The sequence below is a fragment of the Poecilia reticulata genome, linkage group LG5, assembly GCF_000633615.1.
Source record: "Poecilia reticulata strain Guanapo linkage group LG5, Guppy_female_1.0+MT, whole genome shotgun sequence".
Taxonomy (NCBI): domain Eukaryota; kingdom Metazoa; phylum Chordata; class Actinopteri; order Cyprinodontiformes; family Poeciliidae; genus Poecilia; species Poecilia reticulata.
In genome coordinates, this window is record NC_024335.1 from 9953420 (window position 1) to 9968721 (window position 15302).

General features: G+C 37.1%; 2 protein-coding genes across 2 annotated transcripts in view; both read right to left on the minus strand.

Moving 5' to 3' along the window:
* The window catches only part of LOC103464652 (protein-glutamine gamma-glutamyltransferase 2-like), a 10861-nt gene extending 6087 nt beyond the window's left edge, over positions 1–4774 (minus strand). The window contains 7 exon segments of the mRNA XM_008408889.2: positions 413–593; positions 1320–1448; positions 1646–1764; positions 2032–2286; positions 2517–2687; positions 4015–4034; positions 4036–4774. Of these exon segments, the coding sequence (XP_008407111.2) occupies positions 413–593; positions 1320–1448; positions 1646–1764; positions 2032–2286; positions 2517–2687; positions 4015–4034; positions 4036–4139 (979 nt within the window). The 5' untranslated portion in view covers positions 4140–4774.
* Positions 4775–5730: 956 nt separating this feature from the next.
* ccndbp1 (cyclin D-type binding-protein 1) lies at positions 5731–14276 on the minus strand. Its single transcript, XM_008408891.1, has 11 exons — positions 13977–14276; positions 13326–13385; positions 12966–13045; positions 12708–12789; positions 11929–12025; positions 10177–10250; positions 9122–9198; positions 8709–8968; positions 8359–8419; positions 8113–8159; positions 5731–6112 (listed from the first exon to the last, which is right to left on the minus strand). Exons 1-11 carry the CDS (start codon positions 14062–14064, stop codon positions 6004–6006), a joined length of 1035 nt encoding a protein of 344 aa, XP_008407113.1. The 5' UTR covers positions 14065–14276; the 3' UTR covers positions 5731–6003.
* Between the last annotated feature and the right edge of the window lie 1026 nt (positions 14277–15302).

The window sequence follows — 15302 nt, forward strand, 5'->3', positions numbered from 1 at the left end:
AAAAATTGCAAATGCTGTTAGTTGAGGCTCTTTAAAGTATTTTGCATAATGATGTGAACTCAGAGACAGCAATGCTGAAGCATGAGATGAAATAACATTTTTAATCTGGTAGATGCAGTAAGGAGAAAAAAATGGGCTAAAAATTACCAGTAAAAAAACCAACCAACTAAAAGTAACCTTATGAGGGGAACACTGATTTTTTCCAGCCAATCGCTGATTATCGATCTTTAAAAAACATAACCTTCCTATTACAGTTTTGGCCGAATTGTAATAGATGTAAGACGTCTTATCTTAAATGTTGCAAAAGAATCGCTGAGTCGTAACATCTTGGCTTAAGACATTTGCCTTAAAACCAGATAGTTTTAAATGCACCTACAGTTAAAAGTGTTGAAGGAAGAGTAGGTAATCTCACCTGAACACATGATGCCGGCAAACACCCAGCACTGTCCATAATTGACTCTCTTGAATGAGGTGGTATACCACTGCTTAAGGATGGCATAGCTGCCACTCCAGTGAGTTGGTGGGAAACCGAATCCATAATTGCCTGACCATTTTCCCACTAGGACGCCATTGTTGGTGTCCTCTTTGTTAACCTGGAGGAAGAAGGCAACAAAAAGCTTTTATTTTGACAAGGCAGAGTCCATTTATGTATAGAATGAGTGAAGTTGATGTTTATATTTCACTTTTACGTTATTTTTTTTTATCATTATCATACATTTTTTTAGCATAAACAAATGCTAAAACATATTAAATGTTTGGTGTCATTTCTGCAGAATATCCAGAATACATCCATATCTGGAGCACAGGACCCAGATATGGACCAACCATCAACCTCCAGTATGATGGCTGGTCTTTCCCATCATGTCTTTACTTGCATATAAATGTTTGAACTAGACCTGTGCTGTTCCATTATTCTCTTCCTGATATCTTGGCTGATTTCTTTTTACCTTCCCATCGAGTCAAACAAGAAAGCCGTTTGTTTCAGGTGTGGCTTTTAAATGCATCCACAGGTATGACTTTAATTAACTCTAATGCGCCACTTAACCTGTAAGTTTGGGGAAGGAAACTCAAAAAAATCTCTAAGAAATGTTCTCACTAAGTTTTCTGGTGTTTATTAAATATAAATAATTTGTGTAATTCTAACTAAGTTAAAGCAATACAAATTTTGTAAGATTTAACTTGTCTTTTTATTCTGTGTAAGTAAATATCTGGTTTCAACTGTAGCTCCCAAATTTTGTCATATTGAAGAAGACACTGTAGAGTTTTAAGTTTGTGAATGTTTTCTTAATTAAAACTAAATTTTAAAAAGCGGTTCCTACCATATTGGTAACCACACGGCCGACATAGATGGGGTTACAGCGGGCAGAAACGTCGTCTGCTGGGTTCCGCTTGTGTTTCCTGCTGAGGTCGAGCAACTTCAGACATATTTGCACCATGTCCTCTTCAAACTGAAAGGAAAGAGAAACTATTCCTAAACACCGTCTTATGCATCAAAATAAGTGAAAGCTTTTTCACCAATGCTCTGCCTGAGCGTGTTAAACTAATGTAACATTTTTATAGAACTTTTTTAAAATGAGTTTTTACAGAGAAAACTGTTGGATAATGATGCATCAAGCCGTCATGTTCATGTTCGGCGTCTTTGTACCTGTCCAAAGTCCCAGGTAAGTCCATGAATGTATTGATCAGAACCCTTGTAGATTATTCCATGTTGGTTCATAACATATTCTTGTCTTTCCACCTCATTGGGCAGAAACACCCAGTCCTCTGTACAGAAAGAAAATTTAATTATGAAAGTATATAGATGAAGCATCCATAAACATGAAGGAATCATCATATGTTGTTAAATAGTCAGATTGGACAACAGTTAAAATAAGTAAACTGTCAACCATTTTGATTGTTGTTAACTGCAACCAGGAAACCACCTACGCATATGAAATCCATACAACGCCACATAAAAGAAAATCAGCCGTCACTTTTTTAAATGAATAAACAGCAAAATGTCTTGGGCAGAGAGAGTGCAAACAAACCTACCAGAACACCAAGGATTGAAGAGCACAAAAAGTTCTGCTAACTCATTTTCTTCAGCCTTAAGTCCTGCAGAAAGTTTGTACTCCCCTACAGGAGCGTTAGCAGGCGGCGTTATGGTCAGAGCCAACATTCCTGTTTCAGGAAGACTGTTTTTCTGGAGCTCTGCTTTCCATACTGCTATAGCACATGGTGAAGGTTCTACTTTGTCCGAAACACCGAAACGTGACATGGTCCCTCGCTCCTCAGATGGATATTTTCCTGCAAAAAAAAAGAAACTGAAAGAGTCAGGCAGCAGAATTCTGTCTGCTTAGATTAATTAATTATTATCATTGATTGCATTTTTTAAATTTCTTTAAACTTAATATGTGCAAATGTGTTGCAAACGAGCTATCGACACCTGTGACAACTTAACAGTTAAATAAACTATGCAGTTCAGACACAACTTCCAAAAAAAACATTTCAAATGAATAATTTAAAAAGACACCAACCAGTCACAACTTTCATGGTGAGCTGATCTGAGTCGGGGTTGAAAGGTTTTGCCATTTTAAGGGTTATGTTGAATGGCTGGCCTCTTCTCACAATCAGCTTATTCACTGAGATTTGACTGGTGTGATGGTCATTGTTGTTGGTCTCACAGTGGAGGTCCATTTCCTTAAAAGCTTAAAAAATATGTAAAGATGTAATTTTCCTGACAAAGCAGACATTACCAAGTGCAAAATTTTGATGCAAGATTTAGAGGGCAGTTTTTTTTGTTGTTGTTATTTAGCTTACCATTCTCACATCTAGTGCACTTAAAATCAAAATGTGTATAAAAATTGTCATAGACTAACATGTTTACATTGTACACAATTTCAGAGTCTGTATGTGCGATTTTGATTTTGATTGCCAAGTCCTTCTCATTTGCACCAAATATCCGGTTTTTCCTCTCATATTGGTTTTACTATTACAGTAAAGTTTTAAGTTGGGTATTTGGCAGACATTTTCTCTGTGATTCACTAGAGGGAGCCATTGAGCAGAGGTTTCAAACTGCCTTTCTTATATGATCTCTATGGGTGAGACACCCTCCAACTTTAAGGTCTGTTGCTCCTGCCACTTGCTCAGCCGCTCCTTCCCGTTTCAAACTCTTCTAATGAACTGAAAGTTAAAGAGCTAAATATGAATGAGATATTTGCTACCTTTGACAAAAAAAAAGCTTAAGTCTATAAAAGCAATGTAGCCAGTTTTGATTTCCAGGGCCGTGTATCATGATTCAGTCAAAGTAATGAAATAACAAACTGCAGTTGGATTTTTATTGTTAATGTGTTACTTCCTATTGAGCAGTGAAAGTAAATAAAAGGTGTTACATGTCTTTTAAGTATTCACTTACTGGAGAGGTTTTGTTTATGGTGTAGAGCCACAGCTAGCAGCTAGCTCCTCACTTTAGCGGCTCTGATGGAGCCTGTACCGTTAACTGCTATTGCTCCGCCCACAGTTTGGACTGAACCATTGTCCTAACAATGGTGGGGGGGGGACATGGAAATTTATTCTTGTTTGTTTCTTCGGTGAATGGCAGATTTATTTAATTCTTTGTTTCTTTTGCCTTTTTATATTGATTTTGTTTAAATGCAAATGTTTCTTCAATGATTGTATGTGGGGGGACGAGGGGGCAAATCTAGACTTGCCCCCTCTCCCTCCGGGATTTACACCTATGCTTGTAATGACTTTCTGCAAAAATGTGTGCTAGCTTATTTTTTCATTATTAATGGGATGCCTTGGTTAAGTTTGAGCACTAGCTCCCTTGCTCTGCAATTATAAACGGTCACATTATCACATCAGCAGAGATGTGACACGTCTGCTAAAAATAAAGCCTGATTACAATTGAACTAAGATGTTGTAATTTTTCAGTCTGACATTAACAGAACATGTTAGAGGTTTTCATTCAACTGCAAACAATAACGAAATCTAGTTTTTTCTGTTGTTATTGATAGGCTTTTTTAAAAACTATACCTGAATAGGTGTGATTTTTTGGATGAGCTGAAGCCGTTGGAGCTGCTGAACCGACTGGCCTGCGGGAAACCACTGGAGTCGCTGAGGCCATCTGAGCTGCTCAGGTCATTGGACAATGAGAACATGGTTGTCTCTCTGCACAGCTTTTCCACTTCAGATGCTGGAACAGTAGAAAGCTCTGTGGCTGGGAATCAACTGCGGGCCACTTTTAAAGGCCCTGGTCACACCCTACGTTTCCTGTAGGTGAGGAATGCATGCTGAGAGCAAATGTTTAATTCCTTAGAAAGTACAGCAGGTGTCAAGTGTAACAGGTTTAGGAAGAGAGTGAAGTGTGCCACAAGGCAGTGACTCAGAATGGCAAAACATTTTTAAGAGAGATACTTTAATTGTACTTCAATTAATTAGTTTTTTATTCTTAAAAGTAATTCAAGTTTTGGCAGTATTTAAAATACTTGACTATATTTTTCAATTTTGTAAAGAAAAACATTTAAATAAGCATTCACATTTATCTAAGACTATAATTTAATAAGAAAACAAACTATAGTACTAGTTTTTTTCAACTTGATCTTACTTTAAAGAATTCACTATACCCTCATAAGGACCACTGTGGTCAAAAGCACTAAATGTTGAATTGATAAGCTCACCAATTTTAATGTTTTAGAACAAAATGAAGTGATAGAGTTAACTGCATGTGACATTTATTGGATTAAACAGAAAACAAACGTATGCTGTTAGACAGTGTTGTGGTCAAGACCACCTAACCCGAGACCAAGACCAGACCAAGACCAGAGTGTATTGAGACCGAGACAAGACCAAGACTTTTAGGGTCCGAGACCAAGTCAAGACCAAGACCAAGGGAAGTCGAGACCAAGTCAAGACCAAGACCANAGACCGAGACAAGACCAAGACTTTTAGGGTCCGAGACCAAGTCAAGACCAAGACCAAGGGAAGTCGAGACCGAGTCAAGACCAAGACCAGCGCCGCGCTCTACATGATATGATAAAATGTGAAATATGATCAAAATTACTTCTCAAATTGATCTGAAAGATCCATATTCCCATAAAAATACATAGATATTAAATACTTAATAAATTTAACCAATGTTAAATTTAACAAACTCTTTGTTCTGCTTTGCTTCCATCTCTGTGCTACGATCCGCAGTGGTCTCGTGAAATCCCTAAAAAGATAACGCCCTGGGTGTTTACCCATGTTGCTCATGTCAGAAACCACTGTGTGCACCATTAAACACAACATCGACTTTTTGGGGGGCAAAATGAATCTGTAGCTGAACATAGACAACAACTTAGCCTATAAGCTACTTGTTAACAAGCTTAAGGTGATGTATTGATATTAGCTAGCTAGTCATCTTTTAGCTAACTTYACCTGCATCAAACAGCTTTACTAAACAGTCTGTTAGTTTGGGGGGAAAACTGTGAAAAGTTCTTTGCGTTTTGCTGGTTTGCTGCCATGATTCTAACACACCTGTGCAGCTCCGCAGCGCTCATGTTGCTTTTAAAGGCGGCTCGGAAAAACAGGTTACCACATGTTAACAACGGATTAAACAGTTTTAACTGCTGACAAAAGTGCATCTTTTTTCTAATGTTATGATTTCGTCACATTATGATTTTATTGTCATAACTATTATTTTCAAAAAATGAAAATCTTTCAGTCTGGCTCTAATATTCAGTTGTAAAAGAAAGAGCAAAACAGCAAAAAGAAAGCAAATCCTCTGACTTTATTTAATTTAACATCTCTGAAAAAATATTTTACTTTCAAAACATTTCAAGTCCAACAAAAAATGAGCTGGGACAAACTGGAAATTACACAGACATAATGTATTTCCAGATTTTATATAGTCTTTTTTCCCCCAGAGTTAAAGTAATTTGTTCCCATTTTTATTTTCTGGCGCTCAGGTTTTACATAAACCAAAACAATGGTTCTGCAAAGGCGGCCATTAGATGCATGTTACAATCGTTTTATTACAGGAAATCAGCCGTCCAGCTCAAYCAATTCTTTGGCTTTCTGAACATYGTGGTCGACGGCTCCCTCTAAGAACTGAACCCAGGTCAGCTCTGCTTCTCCACACACATGGCTGGATCTGGAGGGTGAGCACAAGTCAAAGCTGTCATCACTAAAGCAGCAACATTTANACTGAACCCAGGTCAGCTCTGCTTCTCCACACACATGGCTGGATCTGGAGGGTGAGCACAAGTCAAAGCTGTCATCACTAAAGCAGCAACATTTATCAGATACAAACCATTTTAATGCTGCACACAGGACAAACAACTCACACCTAGGGGCAATTTGAAGAGGCCAATTAACCTGACAAGTCATGTTTTTGGACTGTGGGAGGAAACCGGAGTACCCGGAGAAAACCCACCATGCACAGGGAGAACATGCAAACTCCATGCAGAAAGACCGGGGCCGGGAATCGAACCCAGAACCTTCTTGCTGAAAGGCAACAGCTCTACCAACTGCGCCACTGTGCAGCCCTCTGAATTTTTCTGTTTTTGCTTTGAGTAAAAACAAAAAGACATTTTCAAATGTTGATTTCAGTCACTAAGGGAAAAAAGCTGTTCAAAGCCAAGCTGGCGCTGTGTTAAAACTAACTGATCCTAAACCTTATTACTAGTTGTTTTCAAACATCATGTTTTGTTTTTGAGTTATTCAGAAGTTGCCGTCTCCTGCAGGGTCTTCTAGTAGATAGAAAAATTCAGGATTGCATCAACTCTGTGACATTGGCCAGGGAAAGGCAAGTACATGATAAAACAGAAAGTCATAACATCAAAATGTAAAGTAAAGAGAATGATTGTATTTCTGGACTCAGAACTGGGTGATGTGCTCYATCTTCCTGGTTTTAGTCAGAACGCCAGCAGCAGCAATCTGGATCAGCTGCAGGATTGATTTTTTTAGTTAGACCTGTTGCAGTAATAAATGTGATTAAAGATAAACACATGGATGAGTTTCTCTAGATCTTGCTGGGACATTAGTCCTCTAATCCTGGAAATATTCTCCAGGTGACAGAAGGCTGGTTTTATAAATGTCTTTATGTGTCTCTGAAGGTTCAGGTGAGAGTAAAATAGAATCAGCTGCAGACCGTCACTCTGCCTCCACCATGTTTGACTGTTTCTGAAAGCTTTAGGTCAGACATATGTCGACACAAACCTTCCAGAAAGGTCAACTTTTGTCTCGTCAGTCTAAATAATATTTTTCAGAAACTCTTGGGGATCATTAATGCATCGCTGCTGAATGTTAAAGGATCTCACTGTGGTTCGCTTTGTGACCCTTTTCAGACTCATAGATTGATTTTCTACTTTTTTGATGAAGTGTTGAGACCTTTCAGCCATCATAAATATCCCGTTAAATCATTATTATATCTGCAGGTCAACAGAGTCTAACTAGTAAAAACCAGCCAGTTTCTTCCCCCAGGTTTTCTGTCTGAAAAACAAAATCAACCCCTTAAAGCCTGAGTAGGCAGCTGTAAAACAAGATAAACATGTTTGCACTATTTTCACACAAAGTACTGGGTCTGCATATTAATACATGTACATATTCTTATTTAGTATTTTCTAAATATCCAATAAAGTTAATATATTTATGTCTGTACACTGTGAGCATGTGAAACCAAAACGTTCACACACATAAACATTAAAGTTGATTCTGAAGTAATAATCTCACCTGGGTTTGGCTTGTGAAATGAAGCCCAGCTTTCTAATTTGATCAGTTATTGACTTAAAAAGACGGGCAGTTATTTTTTCCTAAAGGGTCAGGAGGTTTGGACAGCGTTGTCCTCTTAATAAATGAAATCATCATTTGAAAACTGTTTTCTGCATTTATCAGGCTCCAAAAACACAATCTTAAGTATCTTTGACTACTTAATATCTCAGTACACTTAATATAAGACAAAAGTAACTTTTCATCAAGATGTTGGAACTTGTTTTAAATCCCTTCATATTTATAAAAGAAAAATATGGTTCCACTGACAGATCATTTCACTGGTGACATAAAAAAAATTTCTTATTTGTTGTAAAATAATGCATATCATCATGCACTCTTGATTTTCACAGATTCAAGCTACTGTGGATAAATGAATCTTACCTAATCAGTTCCAAAAATTTCCTTAAAATTGCTGCCAATTTAGACGTCTAAATGGAGAAAAAGAAAATGTTCATTATTCTTCAGAAGTATAAAAAACAAATCAACTCAATGCCAAGGTTATGGAAATGTCTAGAATATCAAAAATTGAATTTTTAAAGCTTCATAAACAACACCCATATTATTTTGAAGGAAAACAAAGAATGTCATTCTATTTTTCAGATCAGAAAGAATGCAGGGTTGTCTTACGTGGTTTTCCACTCCAGTGTAATTCATGGGTGGGTAGAGACAGAGGGCGAGATCGTCCACACTACGAAGGAAAACATCAACGCTGAGAGAAATATCTTCATGGGAGTGAACAGTTTAAAAAAACTAAACTTTTGACATGTGAAGGAAACAAAACAAGTCTAAACATCCTGCAAATAACTTGAACCAGCTGGCAAAAACCAACATATTTAGGTTTAATTTTGTAATTTAATCAGCAGGAATCTGTTTAGTTAATGTACCATCATCAACTTTTTGCAAAGTTGCTTTTTAGTTGCAACTTTTCTCATTTTCTCTGGAAAAATCCAGCAGAAACAACAACACCGTCTATTTACCTGGGGCTGATTTCTCTGCTGATGTCGGCCAGATCGTCCAGCTGAGCGACCTTCTGAGGTTCGGCAGCATCACCGTTGGCCTTGACGGCTGACCTGAGTTTCCTCAGACAGGCTGCAGCTGCTTTCATTAACCCCTGACACGCACTGATCACCTGCCGGTCCTTCTCTGACAGGTAAACGTCCTGGTTGCCTCGAGGATTGTCGTCGTCCGGGTCGTCAATGAGGAAGTCGCCGAACGGATCCTGGGTTTCAGATAAGACCTGTGAATGTGAAGGAGAGAGCAGCTGTTGATTCTGGGTTACTGTGTGAAAATTAGTTTTTTTAAATATACAGAAACAACTAAAAGTTCATATAAAATATGAGGTTTTGTTTGACAAATAAAGAAAAACTTTGAAAAGCTTGTTAGTGTTTACCTGCTCCATTTCCTCAACGGCATCTTTTACAACTCCAGACTGAGATGATAGAACGACTAGCAGGGCTTCCTTATTGTCTGTAAAATACACATTTTTCCCCAACAATAAACATGTTAAGAACTCTGAGTGTCAAAGTAAGTAAAACAGACGGCCGATCCAGACAGTGGTAAAACAAGTTAAACCCAATCTGGAAACCTAAGGTCTTCTCTTTAGGATTTTTCTTTTAACCAAATATCAAAATACTAACACGAATAAAAAGCACAGTGGGTGCAACTCATCCCGAATGAAATACCTTGTAAAAAATATGAGCTTAAGACTCTTTATCCAATACGTTGTTGCTATTTGAGGACAACATAATATGAGAAATATGTTATTATAATGGGAGTCTGTGGGACCAAGCTTCCTGTAAGAGTAAATAGTGTAGGTATATTGTGCTAATCTTCTGATTCATACAGAGGGCAACAAAGGAGATCAGGAAATTTTAAAATGAAAATGGTCAATATTTGGGATTTAAGGGCTAAAGGTATGAATATTTATGCAACCAGCAGGTTTTTTTTATTATATGCTATTTATTGTCTGATAGATGTTTTCCAGTTGTTCCTCTGAGCAACAACTGTGTGCAAATATAGTCCTATGGTTTTATAGGAATATAACAGACCAAATCTGTTTGGTCGTCTTTGCAGAATGTTTACCAGTTGTTGTAAAACAGGTTGTCATCAGTGTCAGTAGGATTGTTGTCACTGTTTATTCACAGGAATGAATATGAAAATAAAAAAGAAAATTTTACAGCCCAAAAATCTTAACTAATTAATTTAGTCATAAGTGGCCACAAATGGCCTTCACTGTAAATGTGGAAAACTTGATACATACTTTCAGCGTTTATGACAAATATTGTACCCTTAAAACAAAATGTGACTATCTGCAAATTAGAAGCAAAGTTGCAGTAAAAAAATATGCAAACATTAATAATGGTAATATAAAAAAAAGTTCAGTGTTGAGTAAAAAAGCTGATGAACATTTTGCATTTGAGTTTTGCTTTATTTGTTTCTGCTTACCTTTTGGTATCCGAGCAAAGCGATCACAGGCAGACCAAACTCCTCCAGTGGACGTGATCTGCTCCTGGGTCAGGCTGAATGGCAGCAGAGAGAAGAGCAGAAAGAGGGACATGATGAAGCTGCATTCAAATGACGGAAGAAATCCAACAACTTCCTGTTTTGTTTTCCTGGTAAAAATAATATTTCTAGTGTCGGGCTGCTTGCAGACAGCATGAATGACCAAACGTTGTTGTGGTATCAACCTTCAAGACCTCTCAGATCTCCTGGTTCTGCATCCTGAGAACCAGAACCAAACATGGAGAAGCAGCATTCAGCTTCTATGCACCACAAATCTGGAACAAACTTACAGAAAACTGCAAAACAGCTGAAACCCTGAGTTCCTTTAAATCAAGGCTAAATCCCAGCTGTTTAGAGCTGACTTTGATTGCTACAAAAATAAACTTGACTTGTGGTGGATATATTCAAAAAGAGGTAAATTAAATCTGAGATATGAATAAGTTGTAGTTCCAAATTCCAAAACAGTGCAGGGTTTCCCCCAGTGTATTATAATCCTGGCGGCCCGCCATGCTGTACTAGCCCCACCGCCAGGCTAAGTGTTGCTTGTTTAAGTTTCTAGGAAAATAATAGTAATAATAAATAATAATAATGAAAAAAAAAAAGATTTTTCTTTTTTTAAAGCCGGACTGCAAGCGTCTCTTTTGCTCTTAGCATTTCACTAGCAGAGCAGATTTATTCCTAAAGGTTAGGTTTATAATAGATAGGTTTATAGTTTATGCATTTAAAGCTGACAGCGCGTGGACCAATCATACAGCTGGCGCCTCTGCGCTTTGCCTTGTGCGCTGCCGCTGCTTTACCTCAGCGGGCATCACGCGGGCCTCCTTTCACTCAAACTGGACACAGGCTGACCTGTATGGATATTTACATAAACCTACTGTGAGGAATTATGATCCTTTGGTAAGAGTTTAAATCCCGCCGCGTTAGCTCTGGTTGTGCAGCTCAATGTGAACCGCAGGAATAACTTAGAGGTGCATTGTGGAGCGGTGAGAATGATTTATCTTTGTAAACGAACAATTATATGAGGCGTTTACATCCCTGAAGCTCTTGGTGATCTGATGGACCTGCTGACTTAATTTGGATTAAACAGAAGTGCAAATTTGTTGTTTTTAGACTAGTTGAGGGTCTAAATAGCATTTCACTGGAGATGTTTTTCCGCAACACATAATTACACAGTAATACTTTTACATTTCCTGTCAACTTAACATCTTTTAATACAAAAACATGGTGGACCGCCTCGACCACCGGGCTTAGCAAGTTTTCTGGGGGAAACCCTGCAGTAGATTAGTTTTGAAATTATGAGACCTCTAAAAATCTGAAATTGTCAAGAGATGTGTCTCAGAAAAGTGGTGATATGCCAAATTCGACAAAGACTAAAGAATATTTGTCACCCTGATGAAACATGTTGGGAAATTTTTAAAATTGAAGCAAAAATAACGGGATTTCTACAACCTTTGACATTTCTCTGGCCATGAATGGTCAGCTCTTCTGGGTGAAGAGAGGACAACTATAGTGCAGAAAGAGGTGAACATTCCTCCAATCTGCTGGACTTGATGGATGATATGTTTAGTATAATTTCATTTGTGAATAGAGTGGAAAAAAAAGCAAACAGCCTTAAGAAAACAGCAGCCAGAGATTGTGGAGGCTGACTGCTTTGTAATTCCTCCCATGGTGTTTGTGTGACAGTGATGTGTTCACCTTTGCAGTGGTGAGCTGATTATGACCTCCACCAGCCGTAAAACACCGTCCAGGACCTCCACAGTGGCGTCCCTGACCTGTCGCCGTAGCGTCACCCCTGAGGCACAGACAGGACTGAAATACTCAGCCAGACTTACAGTGCAGGCGTAAATATTAATCACTCTTTAGCAGAGGTGGGCAGAGAACCCAAAAAAGGTCATCAGGAAAGAGTAGCACTGTTTCAACATATTGTTACTGAAGTAGAAAACAGCCGTCCAAGAAATTACTCAAGTAATTATAAAAATGTATTTGGTAGAAAGTCTCTTCAAGTACTGATCAAATTATGAATCATTTAATATTTAATAAGTACATATTCAGATGAACCAAAATATCAAGTTAAGTGGACATTTTGGTATTTTAAGGACCAAAATGACAATAATTCATATAAGTAACAAAAAATTATAAAAAACAAATTAAAAACTTTATCAACTTTAACAAAAACTGCAGGTGTGTGTCTGTGTTTGGTGAATTTTTGGTTAAAACCAAAAATTTGTTTGTATTTCATTCAGTGGGTAAAAAAATCCAGAACTTTTACTCAAATAAAAGAATAAATACTTTATAATAAAATTACTCAAGTACAGCACAGTAAAAACACTTCTAAAAGTAAATTTTTTCAAAAAAATTAGTCAAGTAATTGAGTAATTGAGTGAATGTAACTAGTTACTACCCACCGCTGCTCTTTTACTCAGATCTACTTTGTTTGCCAATAAAAATCAGACTTTATACAGTTTAAGAGTCACCTTGGCTTTTGGGTAGCCAGTAATACACAGTCGACAGCGTCAGGACGCTTTTCAATATGAACTCTGACAGCTTTTCTCCATCCTGCAAGACAAGCAAGTTTGTTTTTAGGATACAATAAAACTTTCATATGGCAGTTCATTCAACATGGAGAAAATTAACAGAATTAATAAAACAAACAACTTAGAACAATTAGATGCTTTTAGATGTTTTCTAAAAGCATGTAATACGATTATTTGTGTTGAAAATAGCAAACCAACTTGTAAAGACGGCAGAGGGGGTCTGGAGAAGGCCAGGCTCAGTTTAGTTGCTTCCTGGGACACAACCTTCACTGCCTGGTCTGAGGAAAAGGGAAAAAAAGTTTGGAAACTTTTTCAAAATATTCAACAGATACTAAATTATACTTTTATGTGAAAGTCAAGTAATGCTTTATTGTAATGTGCGATGATGTGTGAAGACAAAACTGTCATGAATGAGAACTATTCTGAAAGAAACTGGCATTGTACATTATTACAGTTATTACAATCTTAATGTGCAAAAGGGGTCTGTGATAAAAGATGGGAGGTCACTTTAAGCTACATGGTGTCCAGAAAATGGTAGCTGTGTTAAGAAGACTCAACTCAAAGTGTCCCAGAAGTTGGAGAGATTGAATGCTCCGTCTCTCTCATTTGATTCTCCATCTAAAGGAAAAAATACAGAGAACACGCTTTAGATGGATTATAATATAAAACTTTTTCCACTACTTTGAGCGTCTTTAAATCATCTAGTTTAAAATCTACAATACAATAAGATCCAAAAACAGGGCTGAAATCGACCTCAATCAAATAACGGTTTTGCAAATCACAAACTGGGTTTTTAATATTCTGCTATCAGTATATAATAATCTAGTATAGGTTTAAAGAGTCTAAGTAGATGTAGTTTTTAAACTAGAGCAGCTTTATGACAGCAATTTAAACAGAATGCGAATAAAAAAAGATTATCAAAACCAAAAAATGTTTGTAGTTTTCTTTAAAAAAACAAAACAATGGCAGTTAATCATAATAATGACATATAATATATACGTTGTGCCAAGATCGGAGCTATGAAATATGAAAACTACAACATTGGGGTGAATAAAAGAGTTGACGTGAATACAATAATAGCAGACAAGTAAACAAACAACAGGAAAACGGATTTTAAGAGACACTCCATGCGGCTTTGATCGCTAGCTAAAGATTAGCATGCAGCGGTATTTTTTTCATTCCGTACTCAATAAATAACTTCATATTTACCTCTGACTCGGTCTCTGATACACTGAATAGAGTTCGATACGTTTCGTAAAGGCACAGACAAAGTTCCATCACAGTTTTCAGCACTCATGACGCCAAAATGAGATGACAGCGCCTAGCAAAACAACTCTAATACGGGTGTTGTGGAACTGTTAAAAAGCGGAACGTTGTTTCCGGGGAAGATAATATGTGAAACAACCGTATTCAATAAGTTTTATTTTTCCGCTATTCACTACTTTTGCACTCGCAAAAATGTGAAACGCCATAAGCGATGGACAAAAGTACTGTTCCAGTCATAAGACAAATTAGTCTGCGGGAGACTTCTTGCTCCGGCCATTAAATCGCAGCTTAGAGAGCAAAGAAATCCCACAATCCGTTGCGCAGCTGACCACAACCATCTCAGAAAGTTAGCAGAAAGTTACTAAGGCGCATCTAAAACATGCTGAGTAAGTCCTGAGACCTCTGTTTTTCAATCTACCCTAGTTCTCATCATACAACTCAAGTTTAATTGTCTTAATACATGCCAATATTTATACCACCAACCTGAACGCTGATGTTATAGCATATTATGTCATAAAAATAAAAATGTGGTATATACTTTTAAATCTCAATATTAGTGACACACGTACAAAGTCATAAGTTTAAAGCACGAACATCTGCATTGTCAAATAAAGGACTATACTTTTAGTTAAACTCATGTTCATATTACTGCAGTTAAGCTGTAGTTTCCAACCATGGCCACAAGAGGGCAATAATAAACCGTAAAAAAATCAATCAAGAATTTATTGGTTTAAAATGACAATCACGATTTGTAGATTTTAATGGTCGTTGCTATGAATATTACATTTAACTGTTTTAATAGGCTATATTTGAGAAAACAGTTTTTTGGAGAACACACTTTTTAGATAACATTTTTAACCGTTTTAAAATAGCAGGCATGAGGCAAGAAGACTGAATTAAATGAATATTCAGTCTAAATGTATTACTTTGATGAATTTAGAAACATTTCTGCATTTGATTGCACATCTTAACATTTAGAGTATAAATAAATTTAATATTAAACACCACACCATTTAGCAGTTGGCATTAAGAGAGTTTAGTATATGCAAAACACAGTTTCATTGTTAAATTAATTAGTAAAATTAGTTTTTTATGTTCAGTTTTTGCCATGAAGACATGCTGTACATTTGCTAAAATGTGTTCTGTTAGGAAACTGAAGAGGAAACTGTTATTCAATGTGCAATACATGTCTGAGTCCACATGGTGTCACTGTAAGATCCACCCATTTTCTAACACCCTTGTCCCTCAGTGGGGTCGGGAGGGTTGCTG